At 49.5% G+C, this 23,774-nt stretch overlaps 1 protein-coding gene across 1 annotated transcript; it reads left to right on the top strand.

The window, feature by feature from the left end:
* Positions 1-10,007: 10,007 nt before the first annotated feature.
* On the top strand, positions 10,008-22,313 carry SLC4A9 (solute carrier family 4 member 9). The gene is made up of 21 exons (XM_081501003.1): positions 10,008-10,225; positions 10,578-10,738; positions 11,029-11,142; positions 12,399-12,454; positions 12,604-12,755; positions 12,990-13,077; positions 13,408-13,562; positions 13,885-14,001; positions 14,171-14,345; positions 14,486-14,619; positions 14,787-15,049; positions 16,130-16,188; positions 16,401-16,589; positions 16,718-16,831; positions 18,032-18,193; positions 18,339-18,517; positions 19,193-19,265; positions 20,685-20,753; positions 20,963-21,136; positions 21,742-21,897; positions 22,260-22,313. Exons 1-21 carry the CDS (start codon positions 10,008-10,010, stop codon positions 22,311-22,313), a joined length of 2,862 nt encoding a protein of 953 aa, XP_081357129.1.
* Positions 22,314-23,774: the final 1,461 nt, after the last annotated feature.

Consider the following 23,774-nt stretch of genomic DNA (forward strand, 5'->3'; position numbering starts at 1 on the left):
CAGGCCTCTGGAAAGGCAGGCTCCATGGGACCCTGGGCGTCACTGACTCTCTGCTAGGCCACACAGACCTACATTTGGGAAGAGCACTTGCGAGCCAGTGGGGAGGAGGTGCTGGTGGTGACAAGAAAGGGGAGAAGGGGACGTGGAGAAGGGACCCATCTGAGTCCATTCCCCACATGTGGCTGAGACGTCTATGCAGGTCAATTGGTGCTCCCACACCTGACTGTGCATCAGGATGACCTGAGAATTTATTTAAGATAAAGAGGTCCAAGCCTCATCCCAGTCCTCCTAATTCAAAACTTCCTGGGGTGGGGCCCAAACATTTATATTTTGAGTATGTAATTCTGACATCAACCAGGGTTTGAAGCACTGGTCTACCTAATTAACTAGGGTAGCAAATTAAGCATTTGAGCAAAATCTGAACCTCTGAGGCAGAGACAGTCGAGCTTTAAGTAATGACACTTCCCATGTGCTCATAATCTTGCATGATCTTCACAACTGTCCTAAGACTAGATTCTCCTCCCTATTTTAAAGGGGTAAAGCTAAAAACAGGTGAGTAACAGCCCAAGGCCACCCAGTTATTAAGAATCTCAGCCTCAATTAGAATTCCTCTCTTTCTCCTGGGCCTGTGCTCTTAGGTTCAGCGCTACTCTGAACAAACGCATAGATGATGGCCACCCTCCTTCTGCCTCTATGGACAGTAACGTCCTCAGCTTCACTGAGGCTCAGTGCTCCACCTGTCCTGGGGGAGGTGGTAAGAATCTCTGCCTCATAGACTGGAAGGAGGCCTAGGTAAGAGCAGCAGGGCAGCTAACGAAATGGGTACACTCTAGGGAACCGTGGGTTCAAATTTGGGTTCTGCTATTTTTCTAGCTTTCTAACTTCGGACATGTTAGTCAACTTCTCTGATCTATAGTTTGCTCATCTGCAAAATGGGGACAATAATAAGAGAAGAATATGATGCCTGGCCCATTGTAGGTGCTGACTTAGTTAGTGACAGCTGCAGTTAAGAGCAGATTCTTTCTTCCTCTTTCTTCCTCCCCCCTTCCTTCCTTCCAGTGGGAGTTTAGTAAGGTGCTGCTTTAACCTGGACCAGTCATCCTCAGTCGAAGTGGTCCCTCTCTGCTGGGAGATGACCATAATTACCAATGAGACAGTGGCTCTGCAAGGCCACTTAGTTTCAGAAACCTCCACCCAAAAAGCAGTCCTGACTCACAACATGTGTCCCATGGGGGAGAGGATATAGCTGCCTTCTCTTTCCATTCTGACCCGGAGAAGTGAGTGCTAAGTGGACCCAGAGCTCAGCTGGCTGGGGAGACTGATAAGGGAGGGGTTCCTCCATGGAGGATACTTCTATCACCAGGTGGCCATGAGCCCAGTTATCCAAGTTTGGAAGCTCAGGGTAAGGGGTCACTGCTCCTATCCCAGTCTGATTTCTCTCATCCATATCTCTCTCCCCATCAGAAATGGTTGATCCAGCAGTTTTGGAGGTGCAGCTGGATTTGAACTCGGGCCTGCCCTTTGGAGTCCCCTTGCGCCTCCTACGCTGACTGGGGACCCCTGGAGGAAGTGCCAGATAATGCTTCAGGCATACCCAGGGGGTGGAGAGGCTTTGCTGTCTGATTGCATGGGGTCAAGATACTTTGAATAGGATGAAAGTAGGGATGGATGGAGGGGGAGGTTAGAGGATGTCTGGAACCCCTGTCATCCACAGAAGATGTTGAGGAAAGGGATTTATGATGTGCTTGGCGAAGGCCTGGATTCCAAGCCATCCCCCTCCATTTCTGGGCCCATTTCTGACTTCAAGAGATTTAAATTTCCAGTCCCATGACTTTACCCCTTCAGTCATCCCCTAGCATAGATGGCTCTCTGTTCGAAGGGAGAGGCAAGTGATTCTTGTGCATCACACAACCTGCCTCCCTCCTCAAGCCTCAGGTTCCTCTGTGTAAAATGAAACTTTGAAACAATTGTTCTGTATTCAGGCACTGGCCAATGATGTCCATCGTGAACTGTTTGCAGTCATGCTGCTGTGAAAAGGCTTGCCGAGACAATTGCATGACGATCTACAGTCCCTGATCTACAAGGCGTGATAACCTTTCTCTCTGTGCCTCAACTTTGTCTTCTGATGGGGAGAGAATAACAATCTTCTTAGGGGGCTCTTGTGACAATTGAAGGAGCTAGCATCTCCGAAAGTGCTTGGCAAAAGGGAAAGCACTATATGAATAGGTCAGAACTACTATTAACATCTCCAGAGCTCTTGGAATGAGGTCACATCACATCCTGTACCAGGAATGTGTAAGTTTCATTCTCTTTAGAAATGTGGTTGGGGCTTCCCTAGTGGCTCAGTAGTAAAGAATCTGCCTGTCAATGCAGGGGACGTGGGTTCTGATCTCTGATCCAGGAAATTCCTACATGCCTTGGAGCAACTAAGTCTGTGCGCCACAACTATTGAGCCTGTGCTCTAGAGCCGGTGAGCCACAGCTACTGAAGCCTGCGTGCCCTAAAGCCCATGCTCCTCAACAAGGGAAACCACAGCAGTGAGAAACCTGAGCACTGAAACTAGAGCAGCCCTCGCTCGCTACAACTAGAGAAAAGCCCGTAGCAATGAAGACCCAGCACAGCCAAAAATAAATAAATAAATAAATAAATAAATAAATAAATTTGGTCAAAGAGCTGCAATTTAACAATATCCATTTACCTTTTTATTTTATTATTTTATTTAATTTTGGGGGCTGTGCCTAGCGGCTTGCAGGATCTTAGTTCCCCAACCAGGGATCGGGCCCATGCCCCCTGAAGTGGAAGCTCAGAGTCCTAACCACTGGACCACCAAGGAAGTCCCATTTGTTCTTTTTTATAATTTAGGATTGATCTAAGACAATGATTCACAAAGGAAGAGGTACTAACTCCTAGGGGACATTTTAGAAATCTGTGGGAAAGTTTTCATTGTCACCAATTGAGGAATCCTCAGGCATTTATTTGTGAGGGAAAGCTGTTGGGCTCACACTATTAAGAATTGCCCGTGAGTGGAGAAGGAAATGGCAACCTACTCCAGTATTCTTGCCTGGGAAATCCCACAGACAGGGGAGCCTGGTGACTCCCTACAGTTCATGGGGTTGCAAAGAGCTGGACACGACTTAGGGACTAAACAACAATGTGATATCTATTCATAGGTAAACCATATAGTATACTATGATTACTTTGTCTTTTCCAGTGCATTTGTTTTCCCTGGAGTGAAATGATTTTCTGGTGTTTTTATCTTGGTTTAATTTTCTATGTACTTAGTAGTAATTCAAATCCAAACACTTCCTCAATTATATAAATCTCTTTTCAAAATCTTTAAGTTCATTGAGGGTTGTGTTAAGTTTGTCTTCTTGAAGAAATCACTCCTAAAGTTCTCTAACTATGTGGGTTCAGTGTTCTCTTAGCCTGGTTCCCCGTTTCTGTCACCCTCAGGATTCATTCTGATCCTGCCTTGTGTTGGATCTTCTGAATCCTGGACTCCCATGTCTGTATTTATTTGATTCAAACTCTTGTGTTTTGGTAGAGGACATTCTCCAGTAGTTTTCTAATAAAAGGAGTTGGGGAGATGGAAAAAAAAAGAACTGCCCCTGGGAATTGGAGGATGCTTCAATGACATTTAAGATTCTTGATGGGTTGTTTGTAAAGGTGACTTGGCCGGACATGTCAATAAGCAATTTATGGGAGAAAAAAGTTGCTGCACATTCCACACTGCTGTTGAGTGTCCCACCAGACACTCATATGGGTAAAACTCTTGATTACAATTACTTGAACCTAGATTCATCCCTAATTCACAAAGAAACACAAAAAGAGGGACTTCCCTGGTGGTGCTGTGGCTGGAACTCCGTGCTTCCAATGCAAGAAGTTTGGGTCTGATCCCTGGTTGGAGAACTTCTGCAGCTAAGAGGTCACACGCTGCAACTGAAGATCCAACTTGCTGCAGCTAGGACCTGGTACGGCCAAATAAATAAGCAAATATTTTTAAAAACACAAAAATGGTTTTTGCACTGTTTTCCAGGAATGAAATTAAGCATGAGTTATTAATTTTGGTGGTATTTGAGTTGCTGAACAACAAACCTATATTTATATTTGTAGTTGTCACATTCAAGACAAGTCTGTGTAGGTGCAAGTAATGGGCTACTTCATTGAGATTTCTAAAGTAGTTGTGGCCAAGCATTTGATATTCAAATATCATATTTTTAATCACCACTTTTATATTAATTAGGGTATTGACTATATATATACACACACACATACATACTCACACACATATATTTTAATGCTTTAGAGCACACCACGTGGCATGCAGGGATCTTAGTTCCTCAACAAGGGATGGAACCCATACAACCTGCATTGAGAGTGTGGAGTTATAGCTGCTGGACTGCCAGAGATGTCCTGGGTATTGACTTTCTTTAAAGAGAAAAGTGTGCAGATAGGATATTATTGTTAACTTAATTTCAGAATATTAAAAGGTTGTTAATATATTTGTAATGAAAAGGAAATACTGATTCAGAAAGGGTTGAGAATCACTAACATAAGACATATTCACATGGAATACGAATATCTGTATCCTATGTAAAAGCACTGTTCTAGACATTACTACATATAAGGTCCCTGGCCAGTGCCTGAATGAAGTACAATAAATTCCTCCTGTAGCTCAATGTTAAGAAGCTTCGCTCATCTGGTATCTGGTAGAGGTACTTCCTTTTAGGAGACAATGCAAGTGTGGAATTCATATGTTCCTTTTTTGCATCCACCGCCAGGAAGCTCACAGTTAAGCTTTGATGCTCAATTACAGCAATTATCCCTTATTCAGCATTTTGAGGACAATTATTTCTTTCTTCTCCAATTTCATTTCATTATGGGGTTCTCTAATCATTCTTTAAATACTTGTTTCTATGTTTCTTGCTGTCTAAACCTTTTCTGGAAGTAAGGGGAGCATAAGTAATTACTCTGAAACTCAACAATCACATACCTGCAGTTGCCTTTCCAACACTTCCTGAGCCTGGAAGTCTGGGTCAGAGGTGACTGGTAGAGCAATTTAGGCTCAGGCATTTTTCCTCTTTTTCCTCTGCTTCTTTCTTTCAAGTGGTTCAGAGGTAAAGAATCTGCCTGCAATGCAGGAGAACCGGGTTCAATCTCTGGGTTGGGAGGATCCCCTGGAGAAGAAAATGGCAACCCACTCCAGTATTCTTGCCTGGAAAATCCCATGGACAGAGGAGCCTGGCAGGCTATAGTCCATGGGGTTGCAAAGAACTGGACATGACTGAAGCGACTAACACGATTTCCTTTCATAGGCTCTCACTCTTCCACTCCAGATGGAGTCTGGGTATTGTGAGAAGTGGAAGCAGGCTCCAGCTGTTAGCGTACACTCCAAGTCTTGACTGGATGTTGGTGGTCTGGGGTCAAGGTGGGGTCAGAGAAGGGCACCCCAGCTCCAGGATGAGAGAAGCCCAAAGCTCCAGCTGCAGAGACCCTCCCTCCACACACATTCCGCATCTTGTCTGAATCCCTCAGTGAGGAGGCTTTGAAGCTCAGATTGAGGCATGCAACTGACCCTTTTATAAACCCTGGGCCCACCAGACCCCAGCTCTGATCTTGAGCAAGGTACCTCTCTGAGCCTCATCTGCTTCCTCACCAGAAATGAGAATGTTAGCTACCTCAAAGGGCTACTGCAAAGACTCACTGAGATAACCTGCAAGGTGTTCAGGCAGTGACTGGAACATAGCAAGTGTTCAGAAACCACCAGTGGCTGTTCATCCCAGTCTGCTCTGGGTTGGTATGACTCACAGGCCTGTCTGCTGCCCCACAACTGTGAGCTCCTGAAGGCAAGAGTATGCACTCAATCGTGGCTCCTCATTCATAAGCTTAGTGACTATGGCAAACTGCTTTCCTTTCTGAGCCTCAGTGTCTTTACAATAAAATAAGGATAATGAACTACACCTCAAATTTGTGGTCTGAGTAAAATTTGTGGTCTGAGTATGGGCATTTGAAAATTTATTTTAGTTTTAATCTTATGAATATTTTCTATTTTTTTCTATAACAAATATAAGTTATTCATATAAGTCATTTTTTAAAAAACATGCTTTTTTTGGAAAAAAAGGAAAAAAACCTTAAATTTATTGAATACATGCTATTCAATTTTAGGTGTTGTTCTAAGCACTTTACATACATTATTTCATTTCATTCTCACTCCCATTTTATAGATGAGAAAACCAAGTCTTGAGGAGCAATTTGCCCAGTTGGGTGTAAGTGAATCTATACATATGATAAAATTGCATAAAACTATACACACAAACAGACACATGAGTGCCTATAGAAACAAGTGAAACCTGAATAAGGCCTGCAGTCTAGTTAACAGTGTTGTACTTATGTCATCATCCTGGTTTTGGTGTTGTACTGTTGTTATGTAAGATGTTACCACTGGGGGAAGATGGATGATAGGTACCAGCCAGAGACTTACTTTTTTTTTTTTGGTAACTTTTCCTATAATTAGACTCACATAAATAGTTTTTAAAAAATAAATTAAAAGTTTTTAAAAATAAAGTTTTTAAAAAGCTTGTCCTAAGGATTATATGAGAAAATGTGCGACGCACGGTGGTTGGATGCAATTGACATTTCAGCATACATTTTGTTTTCTCTCCACTCCAGAAGTGACTATATTCATAGTTTTTAATAGTAACAGCCTCCCTTTATTGTGTTTACTATTTACCAGGCCTATTTTACATGCATTGTTTCTTTAATAAAGCCTATGAAGTGGGCACGTTTATTATTCCTCTCCTGCTAATAGGAAAACTCGGGTTCTGCAAGGATAAATCTCTTCTCTACTTTCTAGACGGTGACCAAGCTGGAATTTATACCCAGGCAGCCGGCTGGTGACACGGCTCCCCCGTGAACTGCTAAAGGTCTGCTTTAAACACTGTCGCAGTTTTGGTAGAAGAAAACGGGCTCAGAGGCAGGAAGAGCTTTGCTCAAGGACACCTGACAAGTCTGTGACTGAGCCAGGAGGAAAACCAAGTCTGTGAATCCTGGGCCAGGGTATTTTCCAGGGCTCATGCCCAGTACTCATCTCTCAGACAGCACACTTTCACTGGCCCTGTCTGGGAGACCACTGATGCCCACAGACAGATCCTCACTCACTCCCTCATCAACCTGTGCAGCTCAGAGCACTTGAGACCTAAGAGGAAAAAGGGTCTGGAGAGGATGGAGGCATGGTGGCCCTCTACTACAGGCAGCCTGGGGAGCCAGAGTAGTTGGGGCCAGAGAGGGCAGGGCAGACCCTCTGAACTTTAGCTGGAGTGGGGGTGAGGAGGGAGGCTATGCTTGTGAGGGGGTATTCATGCCAAATCCAGCTCCTGTCCCCCTCAGGCTCCCTTGAGTCACTGGCCCCTGGGGTTAGGACACATTCTTGAAGGAGTGCTCACAGGGATTCCCTGAACTTTCAGTCCCTAGGCCAGTTTCTAGTCATCGTGGATTGAAACCAATTTCCCCTCTCAGACTCAGCACCCATTCCCAACTGGTAGTATGGTGACTCGCTCCTCTAATTCCTGCCCTGGGACCTCCGTGAACTTGGAGGTATTTGCCACAAGTCCAGACCTGGGGTTGGTGGGGGAGGGCCGGCCTGAGTCCCATTTCTCAGAGAGGAAACGGGTCCCAGGTATCTAGTGGGGGGGTTTGATTGACCCACATCAGATGAGACTGATGGGTCTCTCGCCCCAGGCTTGTTGCGCCCAGCTACACCCCAAGACAAGGCAGAGGATTCAAGGACCTCCTTTGTGCCGCCCCGCCATCTCTGCACCCTACGGGCCCGCGCAAGAAGCAAACTCTGCCGCTTGGCCCAAGGGAGCGGCTCTAGCGATCCAGTCCGCGGGGAGCAGCGCCCTCGTGTGGTCTCCAGGAGAAGCTCAGCACTTTCCCCAGCCCCTCCCTTTCTATGAGCTCATTGAACAGGTATTTATTGAGTGCCACTAGGTGCTCTAGGGGCAGTGGTGAAGAAGATAGATAAAATACCTGCTTTGTGGACTGTACATTCCAGTGTGTGTGTGTGGAGGGGTAGGCAATAAACGATTAAAAATAAATAAATAAACAAGGCAGTTACTAGTAGTGACAATTGCCAGGGAGAAAATAAAACAGAGAACAGTGATGAAGAAACTTAGAATGCCATGAGTAGGTAACGTCTGAAATGAGATTTAGATGACAGGGATGCAGCCCTGTGACGATCTGGGGTAAAAACCCTTCTTGCAGAGAGAAGAGGTGCTGCAAAGACCCTCCCTCAGGAACAGGCTTCACATAAGAGAGGGAGGCCAGTGTGGCTGGAAAGGAGCGAGCAAGGACAGAACAGTCAGAGCCCATCAGGGAGGTGGGCTGGGGCCAGACTATAGATCAGATCTTCAGGCCATGACAGAGTTTGATTATTCTACTAAGAGTAATGAGAATGTATTGTGTGGATTTTCAGCAGAATAAAAGGACCATTATGTTTGAATGAAATGGAAATGTAGTTTAAACATTAAAAATAATAGGGCTTTCCCGGTAGCTCAGTGGTAAAGAATCTGCCTGCAAATGCAGGAGACACAGTTTGGATCCCTACTCCGGGAAGATCTCTCATGCCATGGAACAACTAAGCCTGTGCACCCAACAATTGAACTCAAGCTCTAGAGCCCAAGCTCCACAACCAGAGAAACCACTGCAGTGAGAAATCCACATCTTGCAATGAAGAGTAGTCCCACTTCATGCAACTAGAGAAAAGCCCTCAAAGCAACAAAGACCCAGAACCGCCAAAAATAAATAATAAGGTTATTAAAATAATAATATAATAGGGCTTCCCTTGTAGCTCAGCTGGTAAAGAATCTGCCTGCAATGAAGGAGACCTGGGTTCAATCTCTGGGTTGGGAAGATCCCCTGGAGAAGGGAAAGGCTACTCATTCCAGTATTCTGGCCTAGAGAATTCCATGGACTGTATAGTCCATGGGGTCACAAAGAGCTGGACACGACTTAGCGACTTTCACTTACGCTTACTAATAATATAATAAGGACCTCTCTGCTGCTTTGTGGAGAATGAAAGAGTGGAAGCAGAAAGATCTCCACAAGAAATTAGAAAGCTGCTGAAATAATTCAGGTGAGACGTGATTGCAGCTTGGAACAAGGAGGTCACGTTGGAAGTGGGGAGGTGTGGTTGAATTCTGGGTCTGTTTTGAAGGTTGAGTCAATAGGACTTGCTAACAGACCATGTTCTCCCTTGCTCATCTAGCTCCAGGAACTCCTCCACACATACACCCTAGGTGGCTCCTCCATCTTCACTGAGGGGCTGAGTTAGAGAGGCCAGCCCCAGGCACACAGCTAAATTAGGAAGTTTCCAGGTGTTGTTGGACAAACGAAGTTAAGACTCGGGCCTATGTTCTCCATGAACTGCCTCCACTTTCCATCACTAGCTCGTTTAATGACAGGGCCTCTGCTTGCTGTCTCTCTTCTTCCTTAGTCTGCCTAACTTCTACAGACCCAGTTATTTAGTAGGCCTCTGTTTCTCCAAATGGGTGCCCTCAGGGTGTGTTGGTAACACCCAAAACAGTCCACTGTATTTGATGTTTGTATTTGATACAGAGTATGGGGTGGTATAATCTGGGAGTCAGTCCTCAGACCCAAGCCAGTGATATACTCCCATTAATTTACACAAAATACAATGGGGTCAGACCTGATCCCACAGGAAACGCGCATAACACTTTTGCCCCAGGTTGGGCATTTCTGGAGAGCCTGGGAAAGGTCAGGTTGGCCTCACAGTCTCGGGCTAGCTGAGAGGGGAAAACAGCCACAGGGGAGGTGACTAGTTGGCTCTGGAGTTAGCAGGTCTGGCCCTGTTTGTGTTGTGTGGCAGGGATGGGGGAAGGTCGGGGGTGGGGTGGGGGGTGCATTATAAATGCAGCCAGCCAGAGGGCCCCTGGCCTCAGAACCTAGGACCACACCAGTCCCTGAGAGTTTGTAGAAGCTTCACTGAGATGAAGCTGCCAGGCCAAGAGGAGTCTGACGTCTCCAGTGCTAGTGAAAATGTGCCCACAAGAGAGCTGGACAGTGGCCCTGGCTCTGGCCCCAGCCCTGATGGCCCCTTAGACACAGACAGCAGGGAACTGGAGGTACCCAAGGACCCTCCGCTCTTCATTCAGCTGAATGAGCTGCTGGGCTGGCCCCACGCGCCCAAGTGGAAAGAGACAGGCAGGTGAGTGGGATCCAGGACAGTTTTACGGGGTCCTTCCCCTTCCCCCATTGGGACCTCCTCCATGACCCCCAGCTCTTCCTGTGTGTGGGGTTGGTATTATCACCCCCAGTCACAAGTTTCTTTCTGTGTTCCCCGTTTCAGATCTTCACGCTCTATGGTGCTCAGGCTTTTCTGCAGTCTGGTTTTGAGTTCCCCAAGATCCAAGATGAGGGGGTGACTTCCCTGGGGAGGGGCTCTGTACCGCTAGGCCTACAACTTCCCCCTTGTCTCACCTTCCCTGGCTCTCCTGCGTCCTCACTCTTGAACCTGGGAGAGACGCTCGCGGTAACACCGTCTGTCCCTCTCACCATAGGTGGGTGCTGTTTGAGGAGAAGTTGGAAGTGGGTGCAGGCCGGTGGAGCGCCCCCCATGTGCCCACTGTGGCACTGCCCAGCCTCCAGAAGCTCCGCAGCTTGTTGGCCAAGGGCCTTGTCCTGCTGGACTGTCCAGCTCTGAGCCTCCAGGAGCTCGCAGGTACCCTGGGACCCTTTGCTGGGAGGGCCTGGGCATCCTCCTGATTTCTCTAAGATTTCCTCCATAAAGTCTTAGAATTTTCCAGAGCCCACCCCACCCCACTCTTGAGAATTATCCACCCCTGTATCACAAGGGAGAGATGGAAATGCAGAGGGGAAGAGCAAGTCCATTGGCCCCTGTGTTCCCTGAGACTCTTGGAAGGGAAAGGAACATGGGCAGAGGGGAAAGGGGAAGAATTCAGGGGCAGGCAATTCTCAGGAAAGGGTGTGAGCCCCACCTCTGTTCTTCAGAGCAGGTGACCAGAGTGGAGTCACTGAGCCCAGAGCTGAGAGGGAAGCTGAAGGCCTTGTTGCTGCGGAGACCCCAGCACTTCATCCAGACCCCATGCACCAGCCCCTGCTGGGGTAAGAGGCCCCTCCCTGGCTCCAAGACCAAAATCCCTGGGGTGGGAGGACCCCAGGTCTCCCCTCACCTTCCTGCACCAGGAGTGGCCTAACATTTGCTCAGGCCTCAACTCAGTGGATGAGAAGAAGCAGGGGCGGTAGTGAGGGGAGAGGAATGGAAGGGCTAGACGCACAAGAGCCAGAGCTCTGTGAACAGATGTTCTTGGTGGGCATTGTGGTGAGCTTTACACACAGCAGCTCATTTAATCTTCACAACAACACTGGGAGGTAATACCATAATTATCCTCATTTTAGTGATGAGAAAACTGAGGAGTAGAGGGGGGAAGGTGTGTTCCAGTTTCCATAACAATGCAAAGCTGATCAGGGAACCCTGGTGGATCCACCCCCAAGGCCTGTGGGTTTTTACAATACAATATATAGATATTCAGTTCACTTCAGTCGCTGAGTCGTGTCCAACTCTTTGGAACCCCATGGACTGCAGCACAACAGGCCTCCCTATCCAGCCCAACTCCGGAGTTTACCCAAACTCATGTCCATTGAGTTAGTGATGCCATCCAACCATCTCATCCTCTATCATCCCCTTCTCATCCTGCCTTCAATCTTTCCCAGAATCAGGGGCTTTTCCAATGAGTCAGCTCTTCTCATCAGGTGGCCAAAGTATTTATTGGAGTTTCAACTTCAACATCAGTCTTTCCAATGAACACTCAGGACTGATCTCCTTTAGGATGGACTGGTTGGATCTCCTTGCAGTCCAAGGGACTCTCAAGAGTCTTCTCCAACACCACAGTTAAAAACCATCAATTCTTCGGTGCTCAGCTTTCTTTATAGTCCAACTCTCACATCCATACATCACTACTGGAAAAACCATAGCCTGGACGAGATGGACCTTTGTTGGCAAAGTAATGTCTCTGCTTTTTAATATGCTGTCTAGGTTGGTCATAACTTTTCTTCCAAGGAGTAAGCGTCTTTTAATTTCATGGCTGCAGTCATCATCTGCAGTGATTATGATATAGGTTTTATTTATTATTATTATTTGGCTGTGCTGGGTCTTCCTTGCTGAGCAAGGGCTTTCTCTAGTCGCAGCAAGTAGGGGCTGCCCTTTAGTTGGGCTTAGTTGCTCTGTTGCATGTATGATCTTCCCAGACCAGGGACTGAACCCATATTCCCTGCACTGGCAGGTGGATTCTTAACTACTGGACCACTAGGGAAGTCCCAAAAGCCTGTGCTCTTAATCACCACATAATCCTGTTTTGTAGGATCTGCCCATCTGAGAGAGGCTTCTCAGGAGGAGGAAGCCCCCCTGAAGCAACAGGTTTGTGACCCTTCCAAGGGCAGGGCTGGGAGAGGAATCAGGGGAGCCCCCCTCCACTGGGCTCCTCATCAGTCAAGATCCTGCCTATATCCCTTCCCCTGAATAACCTTTCATCCTCTGTGTCTCCTTGAACCCCCACCCAACATCAGAACCCTCTAAGACAGAAGTTCCCTCCAGGGACTGAAGCAGGAGCTGTGCTGGCAGGACAGCTGGGCTTCCTGGAACAGCCACTAGGGGTCTTTGTGCGACTGCGGGATCCAGTGGTGCTGGGGCCCCTTATTGAGGTGCCCCTCCCCAGCAGGTGAGGTGGCTGAGTGGTGGGTCAGGGATCCTGGAATCCAGAAAAGGCCTTTACCCAGGAGGGTATTAGGAGGTCTCTAGGGTGTGGGGGTGGTGGTGCTTAGGGCGGGGTAGTGGTTAGAGCTGCAAAGAAGGTGTGAGCTTGTATATGGGGAGTAGTAATGAGGTCAGAGGCCAGGGCTACCCTGTGAGATAGCAGCCTCTGATTCTCTCCAGGACCTGGTTCTTTCCTCAGGTTTTTCTGCCTCCTCCTCGGTCCTCATACACTGGGAAGGGGTTACCATGAGATGGGCCGAGCAGTGGCCATCCTCCTCAGTGACCTGGTGAGCTGGACAGGCATGTGTGTCTGTGTGCATGCACATAAGTTTGTGTCAAGTGAGTGTGTGTGTGTGTGTGTACTCTGTAGGCTTCCTGTCTGTGAGCAGGAGGATTGAAGTTGCCTTGGCTACCACCACAGCCCCCCTTACCTAGCACAGAGCTGGCACACAGTAGGCACCCACAGATACTCCCTGAATGCATGCATGCCTGAATGAATGCTTGAATGACCCATCTGCCTATATGACCTGTGTCTAGTTTTGAAACTGTGAAAATGCATGTAAGAACAGATCTGTATTTAGACTGTATATAGTGCCTCTCTGTGCCCCTCTCCCCAGCAATTTCAGTGGAGAGTTCGGCGGGCCAGTGGCCTTCATGACCTTCTGGCAGCCCTGGATGCTTTCTTAGAGGAAGTGACAGTGCTCCCTCCAGGTCGATGGGACCCGACAGCTCGGATTCCCCCACCTAAATGCCTGCCCTCTGAGCACAAAAGGTATCTGGGGGGTCATCATGCCACAGAGATCCTTCCAGTGTTGAGGAAGGGCAGTTGGGGGGGGGGCGCAGGAGGAAAGGGGAAGACCTGCGTTCTGCTGGACCACTCTGTGGCTGTGAGACCTTGAGTACCTTCCCCTGCTGGAGCCTGGCTTTCACTCCTCTTAGAAGGTCACAATATGACCTGAACCTTGTGGCGTTGGCGGCGCCCCTAGCCCGCAGACACACAAGCCGCCGCCAGGGGGCGGCCCGCCGAGAACTCTGGCGCCGAGTCGCGGTCTGGTCCCGGATCCTTAGCCAACTCGGGTTCCCCTGGTCCTCAGGCTCCCCTCGCAACTGCGGGTGGCCAAGGGGCCCTCTGTCCGGCGAAGGACCCCAGCTGAGGACAGGCACGGCCGCAGGCAGCACGCGGCCAACCCGGAGTTGCGGCGGACAGGCAGGTGAGGCGTGCTGGGGTGGGAGCCAGGGTACCTTGGGTGGTGGGGGGAGGGCAGTGGGGTGTCATGGGCCCTAGGTGTGCGCTCACTGTGGGGGGCGGGGGAGAGGCTCACCTGGCCCCAGGGACTTGGGATGCTGAAGCCTGGATCACTGACAATCCACGGGCGGGAGGCTGTTCGGGGGCCTTATCCAGGACGTGCGGCGGAAAGCCTCGTGGTACCCCAGCGACTTCTTGGACGCCCTGCACCCCCAGTGCTTCTCGGCCGTGCTCTACATTTACCTGGCCACCGTCACTAACGCCATCACTTTCGGGGGTCTGCTGGGAGAAGCCACCGACGGTGCGCAGGTGAATGGGTGGGAAGGAGGCCTATCTTGGGTGTTCCGCCAGCTGTGCCCTACGCCCTCCTCTGATGTCTATGGGTGGGCTGAGGAGGCTCCCAGGGAACTTGGGTACCTGTGCTGACGGGGACCATTGGTGGCTTCTAGGGGGTGCTGGAAAGCTTCCTGGGCACGGCAGTGACTGGAGCTGCCTTCTGCCTGACGGCTGGCCAGCCCCTCACCATCCTTAGCAGCACCGGGCCAGTGCTGGTCTTTGAACGTCTGCTCTTCTCCTTCAGCAGGTAGGAGAAGTCCCCCACCTCACCTGACCTCACTAGCACACCCTCAGCCTAGTCTCAGGTGCGTCATTAGGGGAGGGTAGAAACTGGCTCCAGGGGCACCTGACCTGGGTTAGGTTGGGAGCAAGAGTGGGCCCAGGCAAACCCTGCCTTTCTCTCACCGCCCTCAGAGATCACAGCCTGGATTACCTGCCCTTCCGCCTGTGGGTGGGCATCTGGGTGGCCATCTTTTGCCTGGTGCTGGTGGCCACGGAAGCCAGTGTGCTGGTGCGCTACTTTACCCGCTTCACCGAGGAAGGCTTCTGTGCACTCATCAGTCTCATCTTCATCTATGATGCTGTTGGAAAAATGCTGACCTTGACCCGTGCCTATCCCATTCAGAGACCTGGCTCTCCTGCCTATGGCTGTCTCTGCCAGTACCCAGATCCAGGAGGTGGGTGAGGGAAATTGTTGTTTGGTCACTAAGTTATGTTCAACTCTTTTTGCAATCCCATGGACTGTAGCCTGCCAGGCTCCTCTGTCCATGGGATTTCCCAGGAAAGAATATTGGAGCAGTTGTCATTCCCTTCACCAGGGTATCTTCCCCAACCAGGGATCAAACCCACATCTCCTGCATTGGCAGACAGATTCTTTACCACTGAGCCACCTGGGAAGCCCAAGGGAAATAAGGAGCTTGGCAAAATAAGGGAGGATGCAGGAAGGGTTGTCCCCTTAGTTAAGTTCAGCAAAATGCTGAGTACCTACCCAGTAGCCAACAGCAAAGTTCCATTCTCTGGTTCTGGGTCAGATAAAAAATAAGTCAACAGAGCAGGCCCAGTTTCATCTTTTATTTCTTCCAGTGCTAAGAGAAGATCATGATTATATCTGTGAGCATGTGGGCTTCCTAACGATGAAACCAAAATTGGACCGACTTACCCACCCAGTCATGGCCATGCTGGACAGGGACTGTCTCGCCCTAGAGGAGCAGAGCTCGATGCATGCAGGGTGCTTACTTCCTAGAGAGGGAGAGGAAGGGGCAGGACCAGGCATGCCCAGCTTCTTCTCCCAAAGTCACCAACCAAATAAATCACTGCTCTTCCCCTGGGCCATGTGAGTGACTGGGTGGAGAGGACCTCAGAGTATTACACTAGCACATTTCCCTCCACATGGCCAGGAACACCAGGACTGGGGAATAGGTGTCCTCTCAAGAGTGCCAGGATCTGTACCAGGCATGAACAAGAATAATTCTGACGCTGGTGGAAACACACAGATGTGTGTGCTCAGTCATTTACTGCGCATTTGCTTTGGCTGGTCCTGTAGCAGCCACCAGGGATACAGATAGGGAGGGAATTTGAAGGGATTAGGGTGAGAGGCAGGGTCCTGAGAACAGACTGGGTAGTGATCGGAGTCAGCAGACAGATGAGTCAGAACAAAGAACTCTCTGGTTCAGCTGGACCTGTGAAATTAGGCTTCTGATTAGGGCTGGGGAAGGTTCCCAGGGGAAGAAAACTCACTTGAATTCTCTGCTTCCCAGGAAATAAGTCTCAGTGGACAAGCACAAACCCTAAAGACAGAGATGACATCTTGAGCATGGTAAGGGCCTGTTCCTGGGAGGGCCTGAGAAAGAGAGGGTGGAGGTCAAAGAAGTCAGTGGTTCCAGGCTCTTCTGACCCTTCATAGGTTACTGAGACCCAACCATTTGCTATGGCTGGAGATCTCTTATCTGGTGTCCTCAGTCTCAGTGGGCATCAGTGGACCTTTAACCTACTGCCCATAATCCCATCCTGGATGACCTCTCCACACAGGACCTAGGCCTGGTCAATGCATCCTTGCTGCCCCCATCTGAGTGTGCCCAGCGGGGAGGCCATCCTCGTGGGCCCAGCTGTCATACAGTCCCAGACATTGCCTTCTTCTCCATCCTCCTCTTCCTTACTTCCTTCCTCTTTGCCATGGCCCTCAAGCACGTAAAGACCAGTCACTTCTTCCCCTCCGTGGTGAGTGTCACCTGTACTTCTGTGGGAGAGAACTGGTTCTTGGCCTTGGACCCTATCTGCAAATGGGAAAGGGGGCAGAAGGAGGGGGTGGTGGCCTGAACCTGACTGAGTGTCCGCTGGGTGGCCAGGTACGCAAGATGCTGGGTGACTTCTCTTCGGTCCTGGCCATCCTGCTAGGCTGTGGCCTCGATGCCTTCCTTGGCCTAGCCACACCGAAGCTCATGGTGCCCAGAGAGTTCAAGGTGAGAGCTGGGCGTGGAGGGGAGAGGGCAAAACAGGGTCAGCAGACAGGACCCTAGAGGAGGAAGATGAATCGATACCACACTTCTCTAGCCTTCTGTTTTCTCATTCATAAGATAGAAATAGTATAATAATGGTCTCACAGAATTGTTGTGAGGGCACATTGTGTGCCAGACACATAGTAAGCATAAGATAGGTAGCTACTGTTGCAGGTAAGAGGTTAAAAGAGTGGGTTCTGGTCCTCCAGCCCTGGGTCTGAGTCCCACTTCTGTCACTGCCTAGCTGTGTGTCTTAGGGGAGTTAACACACATTCTGAGCCTCAATTTCTTCATCTATAAAATGGAAATAATAAATAACAATAGTTTCTGCCTCATAGGTTGTTTTGAGGTTCATAGAAGATCATAGTTCAAAGCACTGTCCCATTACTGGGACTGGCACATACCAACACCTCAATTAATGCTAGTTATTGTTGTTCTGTGTTCTCCCTACCCTTGGCATGGCCCTACTCACTACTTTGCACCCCCAACTGCCTGCTCTGATGTGGTCAAGCTAGAGCTCCCTGCCCAGGGCATGACTGCACAGGACAAGACTCAGCACTCACTTAGTACCTAAACTTGGTCGGTGCATTTGGAGACCTCCCCTCCAGCTTCCCTCAGGACAAGAAAGCAGGGGGGCTCCAAGGCTCGAAGGCAGCCTTAGGGGCTCAGAACCCAAGATAGCAGCTGGGGCCCCTCCCTGACACAGACGCCTTGTAATCAGAGCAGACGCAGACACACCCAGCCCTACCCCTGCCCCAGCCCCAGATCAAGGCAGGTCTGAACCTGAGTTGCCCAGCCCTTGGTAGGGGGGTGGGGAGGGGGGGTGGTTGCTTAGGGAGAAGTGCTCTGTACATCAAGAAGTGTGGGCAGGCCTCATCCACTACCTCCTCCTCTTGCAGGGAGGGAAGGACCCTGAGAATCAAAGTCCAGAGCCCCTGGTTCCAGCTCATCCCCCAGGCTGGTCCCCATCCTTCTGCCATGTGCCATCCTAGCCCTGGGATGCACTGAACCAGCTGTACACACACAGACTGCTCCCACCTAGCATCCAGTGTCTTAGAGTGGGCGGGGAGGGGGGCATTGTGGAAGAATGCCATGGCTGGAGTATGTAGATGAGGTGTTCTTAAGATAGCCTCTCCAACCTGTCCATGGACTCCTCTTCCCCAGCCCACACTCCCTGGACGTGGCTGGCTGGTGTCACCTTTTGGTGCCAACCCCTGGTGGCTGAGTGTGGCAGCTTCCCTGCCTGCTCTGCTATTGTCTATCCTCATTTTCATGGACCAGCAGATCACAGGGGTCATCCTCAACCGTGCTGAATACAGACTGAGGGTAAGGCCTGCGGGATCAGACCCTAGGTCCCTAGCCCCAGGGACAGGAGCTCCAGGGTGGGGTCTGGATTTCCCCTCTCCCACCCCAGAGGACAGAGGGCCCAGATCTGGGTAGCTTCATCCTTACTCCCCCACACTACCTGCAGAAGGGAGCTGGCTTCCACCTGGACCTCTTCTGTGTGGCTGTGCTCATGCTCCTCACATCAGCGCTTGGGCTGCCCTGGTATGTCTCGGCCACTGTCATCTCCCTGGCCCACATGGACAGTCTTCAGAGAGAGAGCAGAGCCTGTGCTCCAGGGGAGGCTCCCAGCTTCCTGGGCATCAGGTAAGGCCAGTATTCAGGAGCCTGGAATGAGACGTGGGCAGCAAGGTCAGGTACTGGGTACAGGGCAGAGTTATTTGGGCAACTTGAATTCTAAGCTGGTGACTCCAGAGGGCTCTCTCACTGCCCCATGAGCACTGCAGTAGGGTGAATGGGTGGGTGCTGGGCTCCTTCAGCCGTGGGACTGGGGGCATCCAGGGGAGCTCCAGGGGAGCATCATAGAGGTGAGTGTGAAGGCTGAGCAAAGATGAGGTGCCACCTAAGAATCCCACTCAGTGTAGAAGCACCTCATTGATTTATAGAGTAACATCACAAAAACAATTTTATTGGGAATGCAATCTAATTGTTGAAAGTATAGGAAATCAACTTTGTACATTATGAAGTAAAAGTTTCTATGGTAGTATAAGATTGCTTAAATTTTCCATCAAAATAAAAACAAAGAGCAACTTTGAACCTGAGCTGCTGAAGAGGACTGGGACCCTTGTATGGAGGTGCCCTGTGCCTTCTTCTTCACCAATTTTTCACACCAAGCTCAGGTCCCCTCCCTTCCAGGGAACTATCAAGGGATCCCTCCACTTCCCTCCTGCCAGGGCCCCCAACCTGGCAGGGGCTCCCCCAGAGCTAACCCCAGAGGTACCCCAGGGGCTCCCCCAAAGCTAACTCCTCCTTTCCCCACAGAGAGCAGAGGCTGACGGGCCTGGCAGTATTCATCCTCACAGGAATCTCCATCTTCCTGGCACCTATACTCAAGGTACCTTAGACAAGCCAGCATCAGGGGCAGGGCAATAATAACAATAAATACAGCAAGAATTGACATTGGCTGAACATTTACCATGTACTGGGCACTGTGTTAAGTTTTCTTCACCCATAGACTCATTTAATCCTGACATTACCCATGAGAAGCATATGCACTTTTAAAATGAGGAAACTGAAGGTTAAAGAGGTTAAGGAACTCAAAAGAGACCACCAAGAGAGCTGGTTTCTCAGATCTATCTGAGAACCTGAACTCTGACCCAATTGGCTTTCTACCCAGTGGAGCAGAGTAGAGACATGCCATCATCCCCAGGGGCCAAGCACTAGCTACTCTTACTCCACACTCAATGAGTCTTAGACTAAGAACATGATCATCACAACCCAGGAAAACTTCTGAGGCAAAACCCTTCCACTTCTCCTTCACCAGATGTTTACAGAATCCCTGCTGAGTGCAAGGCTCGGAGAGGCACCTGGGAGAAGGGTATGGGAAGGGGAGGAATACTGAAAAAGAATATGGAACTAAGCCCCTGTCAGCAACACATACACATGAATCAAAATTATGTAACAAGTAACAGCAGAAAGGTTCCACAAGCCAGTACAGCAGAGCAGTCAAGGAGGGTGTGGAGAATTGTACACAAGAGTCACTGGCAGGACGACAGGAGGTTAGGGGAGCGAAAGGTCATGGAAGCTGGGTAAGAGCAGAGTAGTTGAAAGAGCCGGATGGACTGGATCGGCCTCTGACTAAACTAGGTGACTCCCATTCAGCAGATATTTACCTAGCATAAGCCATATGCCAAGCACTGTTCCAGGGACTCCGGATATAGTGGTGATCAAAAGAGATCATCCACATCTTGCATTCTTGTGAGAGGAGACAGATAAAAACAATTAAAACAATAAAATAGGATAATTTCAGATAGTGATAACTTCTATGAAAAATAAAAGAGGGTGCAGTGATCAGGAGCACCTTAATGGTGCTGGGCAGGGAAGGAGTCACAAGCTGTCCTGAGCTGTCACGACAGGAGTAATGAGAGGGAGATCAGGGAAGAGCATTTATGTGGAGGGAATAGCAAAGCAAAAGGTCTTGCATGAGGTAGAAGTAAACTTGGGCATATTGAGGAAAGGAAAGGGGGCCAGTACAACAGGAACAGAGAGAACAGAGAGGAATGTGAGAAAGAAGAGTGGAGAGGTAATGGGCATTTACTTAGCCTCTCTGAAATCCAACTTCTCCATCTGTAAAATGGAGACAATTATAGAATTTACCTCATTTGACTGATGTGAAGATTCAATGAAATCAGGCATGCAAAGTGGGTATGTTTAGATCTTGGAGGCTGGAGGCTGGGCTTGGGGCCTAAATGGGGTTATCTGGGCAGCTGGCAGAGGCGAGCTGCTTTGCCAGCTCTCCAATTCTCTCTACCAGTTCATCCCAATGCCTCTGCTCTATGGCATCTTCCTGTACATGGGGGTGACAGCGATTAGCAGCATCCAGGTGAGCCCATTACTTCCTGCCTACATTTGCTAGTTCTCCTCCTCTCCTCTTTTCCTGCCTCTCCTGGGCACAGAGCCTCTGCTGCCACACTCTGGATGGAGAGGGGACCAAGGGAGCCTTCTGACCTCCAAGCTAGGCTTGGACAGCTAACAGCGACACCCTCCAGACTACCTGAGTACCCTGTTTTCTTCCTCCCCTTGTTCCCCCAGTTCACGAAGAGGGTGCAGCTATTATTGATACCAGCGAAGCACCAGCCAGACCTTCTGTTCTTGCGGCATGTGCCCCTGAGCAGGGTCCACCTGTTCACAGCCATCCAGCTTGCCTGCCTGGGTCTGCTTTGGATAATCAAGTCTACCCCTGCAGCTATCATCTTCCCCATCATGGTGACTTGCGGCAGGGTTGGGTGGTGTCCTGGTGGCTCTCTGAGCCTGAGAGGGTGGTCAAGGCCTCACAAGAGGAAGAATCTCTCCTCTGTCACTTGTCCTGGCTCTGCCTGGTTGGGAATCTTAGGTCAAGGAAAAATGGCCAAGGGATGACTGTGAGGCTCTGGACCTGAGATATCTGGTTTAATTCCTTTCCCAACCTCTTTGGGTTGATCAACCACAGGTAGGGATAAAAGGCCCAGAAGGAAACTGAGGACCTGGGAGAGGCAAGGCTGGCACTTTTTTACCCAGTTAGGTGATACTGTAAGCTTCTGGCTTTGTTCTTACTCACTGAGGAAGTTAAGAGTCATGGGCTTTGCTTTGGAACCAATCTGGTTACTACATCTCAGTTCTGTGACCTCTGAGAAGTTAGTAAGCTCCCAGGGTCTCAGTTTCCTCCTCTGTACAATGGAAATAATTATCATGTCTACCTCATATGAATGTGTCAGCATTCACTGAAACTATACACGATGCCTTGCACATGGGAAGTGCTCAATAAATGTGGTTGTTGTTAACGTTCCTGCTGCTATTGCTGACGGCCCTTGGCTGTGTTTCTATCCTTGCAGTTGCTGGGCCTGGTGGGGGTCCGAAAGGCACTGGAGTGGGTCTTCTCACCTCAGGAACTCCTCTGGCTGGATGAGCTGATGCCGGAGAGGGAGAGAAGCATCCCTGAGAAGGGCGTGGAGCCAGAGTACTCGTTCAGTGGAAGTGACAGTGAAGATGTGAGCTCCTGGAGGACAGGGCAGGGGTAGGGGAGAGAAGTCATCTCCAAGAGTTGTAGCTGAAGTATAATATCTCTATTAAGTCTGAAGAGCTGACCAACACAGTGACTCCTCCTAGTCTGTATTAACATAGGCACACTGAAGGAGTGAGGGAAATTTTTCTTCATATGAGTCCAGGGCTGTATGAGGGCTGGAAATGGTCGAGGACAAAACTCTTAAGTGGATTGTCTTACTCAACTCGGATCTTTGTCTTAAGGTGGGTTTATATCCTTTCACTCTCTGGGTCCTTTTCTCTCTGCTCTCTCTCTCACTCTTTTGTCTTTTTATTATTCCCAACTCATCTTGAGATCTCTGTTCCACAGTCAGAGCTGATGTATCAGCCAAAGGCTCCGGAAATCAACATCTCTGTGAATTAGCTGGAGTAGGAGATGGAGTTGAGACCCAGGAAACTGAGGTAAGGGTGTGAGGGAAATGCCCCCAGTGTCGAGGGTGGGGTGGTGGGGGCTCCAGTGGTGGAAAGCTCGTCTGTGTGCTGAACGGCTGTTTTCTCTACATGCTCCAGTCCTTCATGAACCCCAGAGTCGGGGAGTGGGTAGAAGAATCTCTCCAGAGAAAAGCTGGAAACAAGCCAGGGTACCTGGGCATGGCTCCCTGTGGCACTGAAGTCCAGCCAGTAGAGGGAGCTCAAGCTCACATCAACCTGGCAGGGATGGGAACTGGGGAAGGGAAGGGTGTGAAGATAAAAGAATGGAAAGGAATGGGAGGAGAGAAAGAGAGGTTAAAGCTCCCAGCAGCTTCTTGCTGAGCCTTGGAGGCTCCTTCCAGAGGCTGCCAAGAACCACACTACAGACAAGTTGGGGCGGGGGTGTTCTTTGTCACTTGCCCTCTCTGCCATTCTTTCATTTTATTCATTCATTTCTCAAAATATTTTCTTAGCACTTCTGGAGTGTCCAGGTACTAGTGGTATAATAGTCACAGTTCCTGACCTCAGGAAGTTAAAATTCCCGTTGGAAAGACACACTGGCAACTGTTAGAGTGGGATAGTGCTGGCTCAGGGAAGGAGAAGCTGTGGCAGCAGAGAGGCCCCAAAGGAGGGTAAAGTGGTGGGAGTTGGGTAGGGCCTCCAAGAGGAAGTGGTCCATAATTTGAAATCTGAAGAACAAACAGAAGCTAGTCAGGATAAAATGGAGGGGAAACATTCTAGGCAAAGTGTGCAGCATGTGCAAAAGCCTGGAATTTTTCTCCTTTGATAAAATGAACTCTTTGGGGTTTGTCCTCTCTTTGGTCCCCCAAGTCCAAGAGCCTGAGTCCCCACTGGCTGCAGTGGAAAATTCTGGGGGCTAAAGGGAGACAGGGCAAATCACGGGCTGGCCCAGAACAAGATCTCCTGAGCTCCCCCTTACTCCCTGCCACTCCCTGCTTGGCTCTATTCGTTGTCTTACATGTGTCCCTGAGCACTTGCTCTGACCCCACTGTGTCTTCTCTCTGTTCACAGGTATTTACTCAGGAAGTCAGGAAATTACTGGCCTTTGGCTTAACTGCCAGATGCTCAGTTAGCTGGGAACCTGGAACACTGGGGCAGGACTGGAAGGCAGCTGGCCAAGACCTCAGTCACCCTCCTGAGCTGGAGGTAGAGAGTGGCAGGGAACAAGCAGGCTTGCTTTGTGGTTAGGAAAGTCTGGTAAGTCAGAGGGACTGACCAGGCCCCATCCACTCTTTACTTCATTAAAGGAAACTAAGTCTAGGAGCCCTTCTTATTTTGAAACTTCTATCCTCACAGATCCTCTTTTATACAATCAGGGGGTTGTCAGGGAACTCTTCTGTTTGCAAAAGGGGAAAAATTCCCTCTTTTCAGAATAAGTATTCCTCTATTTTAA

This window comes from Giraffa tippelskirchi, chromosome 6, assembly GCF_054371585.1.
Source record: "Giraffa tippelskirchi isolate mGirTip1 chromosome 6, T2T-mGirTip1v1.2.pri, whole genome shotgun sequence".
Lineage (NCBI taxonomy): Eukaryota > Metazoa > Chordata > Mammalia > Artiodactyla > Giraffidae > Giraffa > Giraffa tippelskirchi.